The sequence below is a fragment of the Palaemon carinicauda genome, chromosome 17 (assembly GCF_036898095.1).
Source record: "Palaemon carinicauda isolate YSFRI2023 chromosome 17, ASM3689809v2, whole genome shotgun sequence".
In the NCBI taxonomy this organism is placed as follows: Eukaryota; Metazoa; Arthropoda; class Malacostraca; order Decapoda; family Palaemonidae; genus Palaemon; species Palaemon carinicauda.
Window position 1 is genome coordinate 30,186,126 of NC_090741.1, and position 10,000 is coordinate 30,196,125.

The 10,000-nt window shown below is 37.5% G+C and overlaps 2 protein-coding genes across 2 annotated transcripts in view; one reads left to right on the plus strand and one right to left on the minus strand.

Moving 5' to 3' along the window:
* Positions 1–10,000, plus strand: part of LOC137655956 (uncharacterized) — a 32,817-nt gene that overhangs the window by 4,013 nt on the left and 18,804 nt on the right. Inside the window, exon 3 of the mRNA XM_068390157.1 lies at positions 8,563–8,582. Coding sequence (XP_068246258.1) covers positions 8,563–8,582 — 20 coding nt within the window. The remainder of the gene's footprint in view (positions 1–8,562; positions 8,583–10,000) is intronic.
* On the minus strand, positions 5,053–7,844 carry LOC137656012 (synaptonemal complex protein 1-like). Its single transcript, XM_068390201.1, has 2 exons — positions 7,767–7,844; positions 5,053–7,630 (listed from the first exon to the last, which is right to left on the minus strand). The coding sequence occupies exon 2, from the start codon at positions 6,893–6,895 to the stop codon at positions 5,084–5,086; it is 1,812 nt and encodes a 603-aa protein (XP_068246302.1). The 5' UTR covers positions 6,896–7,630; positions 7,767–7,844; the 3' UTR covers positions 5,053–5,083.

Below are 10,000 nucleotides of genomic sequence, written 5' to 3' on the forward strand. Positions count from 1 at the left end.
AAACTAAGCCTTAGCTTGGCCTGTTACAGCTTATAATAAGAACATTTAAGACATATCAATCAATGAAGGAACGTGCAAAACTCAGATCACAAGATATAACAATTTAATAATAGAAATAACAGGCAATTATATTGATATTTACGTTTGTAGAAAACAATTCGCAAGTTAAACCTACACAAATATATGAACCAATGATCAAACACACCCACAAACAATTAAAAAAACACCTGAATTAAATACACCAACGAAACACCAAATAAAAGAAAACACACTGACTTACATTAACAATAGGAAGATGATTGTCCTACACCGTGTATACAGAATATGTTGTCGTTAAGGTAGCCTAAGAGTGACTCTGCCCTCCTCAAAATGTTACAAGCCAAAGTAAACTAAATGAACGACAAGGATACTTGAATGACGAACAGTAACGAAAAAAGATAAGATAGGCAAGGATACAAGGATACAAAAGGTCAAAACAGAAAAACAAGTGTTACAAACCTATTGGTAAGGAGGAGTACCACTAAAAGAATAAATATATACAAATGACATAGTTACAGAGAACGGAGACATGGTATACATAATATCACACTCCTCCCCGTTGAAAAAAATGGCCTATCAGGACATTATAAGGATCATGAAGAGTATTCCAGAAGACTCTCAGGAGTCCATGTGGGTCCGAGACAGGCATCCGCAATGCAGTTCTCAGTTCCTTTGATGTAGTGGATGGTTAGGTCAAAGTTTTGCAGAAACAAAGACCACCTGAAAATATGTTGATCTGTTAACTTCGCTCGTCCGAGAAAGGTTAGTGGGTTATGGTCCGTAAAGATGGTGATCGGGATGTTGGATGAGAAATATATTTCATATTTCTGCTGGGTTAGGATGATTGCCAGCAGCTCCTTTTCCACGGTCGCATAGGAACGTTGGTGTTTTTTTTAGTTTACTGGAATAGTAGCTAACAGGATGGAACATCTGTGGGTCACTGTTCTTCTGCATCAAGACAGCACCAATGCCAGTATCACAGGCGTCAATCTGTATGATAAAAGGTTGAGCAAGATCAGGAGCAATAAGGACAGGATTAGAGCAAAGTATATTCTTTAGTTGATCAAAAGCTTGTTGAGATTTAGAAGACCACACAAATTTATTTTTGGGTCTGGTGAGGTCAATCAAGGGAGTCGCTACTATACTATAATTTTTACAGAATTTCCTTTAATAGGAGGTCATACCTAGAAATCGTAAAAGAATTTTCCTATTTCTTGGGACAGGGAACTCTACAATAGCAGTAATATTTTCATCTTTTGGAACCATTTCTCCACTACCTATGATGTGACCTAAATACCTAACCTTCCCTTTCCCAAATGAAGATTTTGCTTGGTGAATAATAAGTCCAAACTCTTGAAGACGACCAAACAGTGCTTTTAGTCGATGTATGTGCTCATCCAAGGTGTCAGATGTTACAATAATATCGTCGATGTACACATATGTACCATCAAGATCCTGAATTACACTATTCACCAAGCGCTGGAAGGTGGCGGGTGCATTGGTTAAACCAAATGGAAGCCTCCCATATTGGAATAATCCAAAGGGGGTTATAAAGGCAGATATTAGCTTTGCTCTATCTGTAAGCGGAATCTGATAATATCCATGCAATAGATCGATCTGTGATAATTTTTTGGCATTACCAATGGCATCTAAAATGTCACCAATCCTTGGTAATGGATAGCTATCTTTGATAGTAACATTGTTTATTTGGCGAAAGTCAGTGCATAACCTCACTTTACCGTTTGGTTTTGGAACTAAAAGACATGGTGAAGCCCAAGCTGATGTGCTTCTAGTTGCTAGTCCATTCTTCAGTAAATACGACACTTCCTCCGTCACCCGTTACTGCTTTTCCAGGCTGGTCCTGAAATAGTGTTGACGAATTGGTCGTGTACCCGGCTGTAATTCAATGTCGTGGTCAGCATCACTGCAACGTTGAGGCACATCCCCACATGTATTCTTGTATTTGTGGAATAATTCTGCTAGCTAGCTCCTCTGCTTTAGGGGTAGATGCTGTAAATATACTAGAATATTCTACAATATTTCCTGGTTAGCAGAGTCTGCCCAAGAAACAAGATCATTAGAGTGATATAAATCTACATCATGTGGCAATGGGGTTTTACTTTGGTGTGCTGATGCATTATATTTCTTAGAATCTAATACATTAGAGTCTGATAGACAATGCAAAGCAACTGGAGGATTACCATGATATTTCTTGTTGAGATTTACATGAACTAATTGGGTTGACTTTCTTCTGTCTGGAGTACTGATTATATAATTTTCATTATTGACACATTTCTGAATTATGTAAGGACCAGAAAATTTATGTTGGAGAGAAAAACTAGAAGTAGGGAAATATGCAAGTACAAAATCCGCTTCTTTAAACTTACGAACTTGTTTTTAGATCAAAATTTTCCTTCATCGCATCCTGACTACTTTTTAAGTTATTAAATGCAAAATTATGGACTTTCTCAAAATTTCATTTCAATTTATCGACATACTGCCCTACAGTTACATTATCCAAGGTATCATTGTTCAACATTTTATCTTTAAGTACTTGTAGTGGCCCCCTAAGTTTTTGTCCAAATAACATCTCAAACGGTGACATACCTAAGGAATCATTAGGGACTTCTCTAATTACAAATAATATCAAGTGTAAACTCTCATCCCAGTCTGTTCCAGTCCCCATACAAAATTTTTGAAGTAATGATTTTAAGGTCTGATGGTGTCTTTCAAGAGCACCTTGTGATTGTGGGTGATATGGTGACGCAAGAATATGTTTAACATCAAATTCCCTTAAGTTTCATTGAAAAGGTCACTTGTGAAATTAGTACCCCGATCACTCTGTATTTCTTTTAGGAATCCATAAGTGGTGAAATCTTTAAGGAGGTGTTTTACAATATTTTTAGAACAAATGTTACCAAGGGGAATTGCAATAGGGTATCTAGTGGTAGGACAAAATATAGTCAAAATATATTGATTACCTTTTTTTGTTTTTGGCAATGGGCCTACACAGTCAATTATGACTCTACTGACAGGTTCGTGTGGTATTAAAATTGGTATGAGGGGTGCTTTTTGGAATTACTTCGTTAGGTTTTCCAACTACTTGACAGACATTGTGGCGGGATGTTGCAAGGACAAACCCCACACCCTGAATCACACTTACTGACAATGGTCTCCACAAAACAAACTTTCCCCTTACGTAATCTACAACCAGACTCTTGGACAAAAGGACAAAACAAAACAAAACATAACCTTAAAACTATATTCTCAAAAAACTTACACTTAAAACTAGAAATCACCAACCATATTCCATAACCAAAAAAATAATCACAACTCAGTAATACAATCTTAACTTAACACAAAATAAACATTAATTAGAAAAAACTTCTGCAATCAAATAAACCCTAACAAAACTTAAAAGCTAAAATATACCACAACCACAAACATAAACAGAAATATTTTATATATTTCTGAGTGGACACCTTCGTCCACACAAGGGCCAACAGTCTTTTAAAGGCAACTACCACAGCTTTGTGGTCAACAATCCACTGTGTGGCAAATTGCCACCACTGCCTCCCTAATTGGGGTCCTGGATGTCATCATCATCATCATCATCATCCGAAAATTCCTTCTTACAGCCAAGTCGTTACCAATTAAATCCAAATCTAAAATAGCAGTCAGTTCCAAGTCCCTTATAACAAGCCAGGTCATCAATCAATGTTCAAAATATCTCTCTCAAAGGAGGAATCGCAGCCTGCCAAAATAAAAAAGAAAAACACTTACGAACACTTCTAGCTAACTGAACTATCGCACTATAATCAAAGATAAATAATAAATTGTTCCTATCATTCACAATCACGACAAGCAAAGATAAACAAAACTGTACTTACTTTGAAAATCAAAAAACACTTCCACGCTGGTCGAAAATATATAAATAGTTATCCAGCACTCACACAACTGCCTTAAGCTGCAGTCAAATAAAAAAATCATTCGCTCCGAAACATTCACCACTGTCGTAACCTAACTAAAAAATGTAAACAAACAATCTCATTTGTACCAACAGTCTTTCTCCCCACCAACGATCATTCTCTAACTACCACTTGCTCTTCGGCGCGCACCGCAGTCACACAAACACACAAACAAACACACAAACACTCTCGCACGATCTAGCAAAACTAAAGCAAATGAAATCCTCTCTCTCTCTCTCTCTCTCTCTCTCTCTCTCTCTCTCTCTCTCTCTCTCTCTCTCTCTCTCTCTCTCTCTCTCTCAGGATTTGGCAAAACCAAAAATAAAATAAAACAAAAAATAAATCCTCCACATTCCTCCCCCCTTACTTTGCCAAATCCTTCTCACACAACACTTACATTATTTTTTTCATAACCCAGTCGCAGTCGGGAACGGGACCTCTACTCCGAGTAACTGGGCCTCCATATACTCTCTCATTCACTTCTTCCTTATCACAATCATTCGCTACATTAACACTATTCCTATCTAAATCCCTATCATCTAATATATCATGTACAATCATATCTACCTCGTTCTCATCTGGCCCTATAATTACACTCATTTCTGTAAACAGTTCATCCATTTCATCAAAAACATTCTCAACTTTAGTAAAAGATTCATTCATACTACTAATCATTCTCCTATCTCTCACTCTCGCATTCGTCATCCTTTCTTTTACATCACCTAAGGAAAAGCCACACACGCTATAGGTATCATTCATACTCAGCCATGATTCATCTGTATTAACACATTTATCTTCCATACACACTTGCACATTTACACCCTTGTCATACTTATTTCTATTCTTACCTATACCTATAAATATCCCTTGCACTTTCTCCTCTCTTAAAACTTTCAAACTCCTCTTTTTCCTATATTCAACTAACACTAATTGTTTATTTTCCAGCCCTAACTTTTCATGCATACTAGATTCATACTTGCTCATTTCCAACCAATTATTCATCCCATTCTCACAAACATTGATCTTATTCCTTCCACACACACAGGAGGACTCTCCCAGCTGAACCCTCTCACACTCTAGTTTCCCGAACATCCTGGCTGACTTAATCCCTTCTTCCTACATACTCTAGCTACATGCCCATCTGCACCACATTCAGTACACTTACCCCGCGGCTCCTTGCACATTCTAGCATAATGCCCATCCTTACCACAATTACCACAAATCACATTTGTACGATTACTCCGACATCCACTCGCTATGTGCCCTGTCATACCACACCGATAACATTTTACCCCTTTCTCTTTCGTGCACTCGCTAATTCTATGCCCTACCTCACCACATCCAAAACAAGCACCTAGAGCCCATCTACATTCATTCTTCTTATGTCCTACTTTCCCACATCTATAACACTTCTCTTCACGGATACAACTACCTGACCTACCTTGCGGCGCACTAGCACTCCTATCCCTCCAAACCTGATTCCCTTGCCTAAACCCTTCATTTGTCCTTACAGGTATTCCCACATTACTCGCCCTAACACTCCTATCTACTACACTATCCGCTACCCTCATCGGTCCTCTCATAACAGCATCTCTAAAACTAACAAATTCTGGCACACTTTCCTCCATTCCAGTTCTTACACTCACAGATTTACTTTCTTTCATACATCTATCCAACTCGTAATCCTCAACTATCTCTAAAATATCATCCCATGTCAATCTTTCTTTCGTCCACCTCATTTTCTCCTTCCGTTTCAAATTAACAAACTCAGCAACATTCTCGGGTACAGTAGCCAAAAACTTCTTCATTAACTCCTTATTCTCATTTATACCTTCATCCCCATACTTCTTCCTAGCTAAAGTTTCCAACCTACATACGTACATTGATATAGCTTCTCCTGCATTCATCCTTGCCTCATCAAAATCATTCTTACGCTTATACTTAACACTCCCTTTCATACGTTTTACCTGCTCAATTATTCTCGTTTTCACACTTTCATAATCAACGTCCCCTACACTCATTATCACTCCATACATCGTCAACAAATACCCAGTCAAATATTCTCCTAACTCCCTAGCCCAAACTCTTTTACTATCACCATACTTATCCTGACAATACCTCTCATACTCCTTGAAAAAATCATATACATTCCTACTGCTATGCTCATTGAACCTTTCACACCGAGGTACCTCTCTCATAAACACAGTCTTACACACATCACGTTCATTCTCACTGCTATCATCACTATCTACTCCCTTGTTACCTTCTTCCTCATTCGAATATAATGAATCCACTTCCACACTTAAATTCCTATCCTTAACCATTCCCTTCTTACCCTTTTTCTTACTTACCACTTTCACCCATTCACGATCGTCCTTGCTATCAGCCTGATACTTTTTCTTCTCTTTCTTCACATCACTTTTACCTTTCCTTTCATCTTTCCTCTCACCTTTCTGTTCATTCTTACTATGCCTAATTCCCTTATCTTCAATATCACCATCACTATTACTACTATCACTATCAGTTCCTTTCCCATTATCACTAACCTTAACCTTCTCATCCACTATCAACCCATTACCCGAAGCTGAGGACACTCCTCCGACTGCACCTTCACCCATTATAGTTTTCATCATCCCCATGACTTGCCCCATCATAGCTTCCAATCGGTTCTCCATCCGTTCCTCATTCTCTTTCATCCTCATCTCAAAACATTCTTCCACTTTCTCTACAGTTCCCTTCAACTCCCTAAGCTCCTTCTGCATCACCTCATTCTCCCAGTTCAACCTCTCATTCTCTACTAGCAACCTCTCTTTCTCAACTATCAACATCTGCTCCCGTTCTTTATAATGCCGCAATTCCTCCTCCAAAGCCTTTAATTTACCTTCCATTGTCGTTAACCTTAAATCTAAATCCTAAATATAACCTTTGTGAAAGAGTCTGGTTCAATCCCACCTCGACTGTCCCTGTTCGGGCGCCAAAATAATGTGGCGGGATGTTGCAAGGAAAAACCCCACACCCTGAATCACACTTACTGACAATGGTCTCCACAAAACAAACTTTCCCCTTACGTAATCTACAACCAGACTCTTGGACAAAAGGACAAAACAAAACAAAACATAACCTTAAAACTATATTCTCAAAAAACTTACACTTAAAACTAGAAATCACCAACCATATTCCATAACCAAAAAAATAATCACAACTCAGTAATACAATCTTAACTTAACACAAAATAAACATTAATTAGAAAAAACTTCTGCAATCAAATAAACCCTAACAAAACTTAAAAGCTAAAATATACCACAACCACAAACATAAACAGAAATATTTTATATATTTCTGAGTGGACACCTTCGTCCACACAAGGGCCAACAGTCTTTTAAAGGCAACTACCACAGCTTTGTGGTCAACAATCCACTGTGTGGCAAATTGCCACCACTGCCTCCCTAATTGGGGTCCTGGATGTCATCATCATCATCATCATCATCCGAAAATTCCTTCTTACAGCCAAGTCGTTACCAATTAAATCCAAATCTAAAATAGCAGTCAGTTCCAAGTCCCTTATAACAAGCCAGGTCATCAATCAATGTTCAAAATATCTCTCTCAAAGGAGGAATCGCAGCCTGCCAAAATAAAAAAGAAAAACACTTACGAACACTTCTAGCTAACTGAACTATCGCACTATAATCAAAGATAAATAATGAATTGTTCCTATCATTCACAATCACGACAAGCAAAGATAAACAAAACTGTACTTACTTTGAAAATCAAAAAACACTTCCACGCTGGTCGAAAATATATAAATAGTTATCCAGCACTCACACAACTGCCTTAAGCTGCAGTCAAATAAAAAAATCATTCGCTCCGAAACATTCACCACTGTCGTAACCTAACTAAAAAATGTAAACAAACAATCTCATTCGTACCAACAGTCTTTCTCCCCACCAACGATCATTCTCTAACTACCACTTGCTCTTCGGCGCGCACCGCAGTCACACAAACACACAAACAAACACACAAACACTCTCGCACGATCTAGCAAAACTAAAGCAAATGAAATTCTCTCTCTCTCTCTCTCTCTCTCTCTCTCTCTCTCTCTCTCTCTCTCTCTCTCTCTCTCTCAGGATTTGGCAAAACCAAAAATAAAATAAAACAAAAAATAAATCCTCCACAACATGACACTCTTTAACAAATTCAAATACATCATGTTTCATACCTGGCCAAAAGAAATCATTAGCTATACGTTTGTAAGTCTTTGACACTCCTAAATGGGAATCTGATTGATGAGCAACACTCAAAATATTCTTACGTAAAGTTAATGGTACTACAAGTTGTTCTTTATTAGCCCAGGTATCATTAGATGACATCTTTCTAGGTCGGTACAGCCTAAACAGGACTCCTTTATCAAAGTAATAGCCAGGTACCTTACCTTCCTTAGTGGAAGCTTGTTTAAGTGAATTAGTTAGAGTCGCATCTGCTCGTTGTAAGTTTATCAAATCAGGATTAGTACAGGGAATGTTTGTCTTTACTATATCTGGGACACCTTCATGCACAGCTTGTTTGGCTTTTGCCCTCGTTACTACACCAACAAAATTCCCAGTCTGGTCACATTGATCGGTCTCTACTTCCTCTATGTCATTTTCACCCAAGTCACTAATGAAATTACTTTCTTCAATTACATGTTCAAAGATATTCAAATCATTAGAGTTATTATCCAGTGGCTGTTTATACAAAATAAGGTTAGGTAAAGTTAGTTGATAAGCTAAATCATTCCCAAGTAATACGTGAACGTCATGTACAGGGAATGGTGTGTTCATAACAGCAATCTTTACTTTACCAGATACATATTCACAGTTTGAATTGAGCTCCGCTAAAGACAAACTGTTAGTGTGACTTAAATCCCTAACTAGTATCTTTTCATCAAGCAAAGAAATTGTAGGCGCTGCGCTATGTAAAATCATGCTTTGGGTTGACCCAGCATCACGTAAGATTCTTACTTTAACAGGAGTACCATTGGGAATTGTTACTGTACCCTCTGAAATATAATAAGCAAACAAGGCATCACTTTCAGGCGTACTACAATGCATATTTCCTTTGCCTTTTACACTAAATTTACAGTCTTTATATTTACCAACATCGGGGTCGGACAGCTTAGAGCCAAAAAAACTTAGATTTCTTACAGGTTGGGTTTTTACATTCATTTATGTCATGACTTTGTTGTTTACAATATGAACAATAATTAGCACTCTCTTTCTCACCACTGAACCCTGTTGCTTTGCCTTGCTTTACAAACATCTCAGTACATTTGTGTGTTTTGTGTATCAAGAAAAAAATGGTCAGCTAACATAGCAGATTTCTTTAAATCCTCTTCCTCACGGTCAGCAATATGCATTCTAATATTTTGTGGCAGTTTTCTCATGAATTCTTCAGTCACAACCTGGTTAATGAGTTCCTCAAAATTATTAACATTGGCAGCCTTAAGCCATTTATTAAATAATCTCAGTTTTTCATTTGCAAATTCATACCAAGTTTGAGCATTTGATTTAATGTATTGTCTAAATCTTTGTCTAAGACCCTCGGCAGTTACTATGTATGCATCTAAAATAGCTTGCTTAACTACTGTATAATTTCTTTCCCCTACCAAATTACTAAACACTATAGCAGCCTTCCCCTGGACTTTGGATTTAATTAACCAAACCCATTTATCTACTGGCCATTTCATATTTCAGGCAATATCTTCGAAATTACGGAAAAGGGAATCTACATCTGTTTCTGTAAATTCAGGGACTAGCTTTAAACTCTTAGTCAAGTCAAACTTTAGTGGTTAATTAGATTCTAGGTCCATTAGTCTAATATGTTGTTCTATTCTAATCCTACTTCTTTCAATTTCCATATTCTGAGTTAGACTAGCTTCATGATCTAATCTAGCTTTCTCCATTTCTAGCTCATACTTTCTCCTTTCTTTATCTATGGCCAACTTTTGTCTTTCTCTC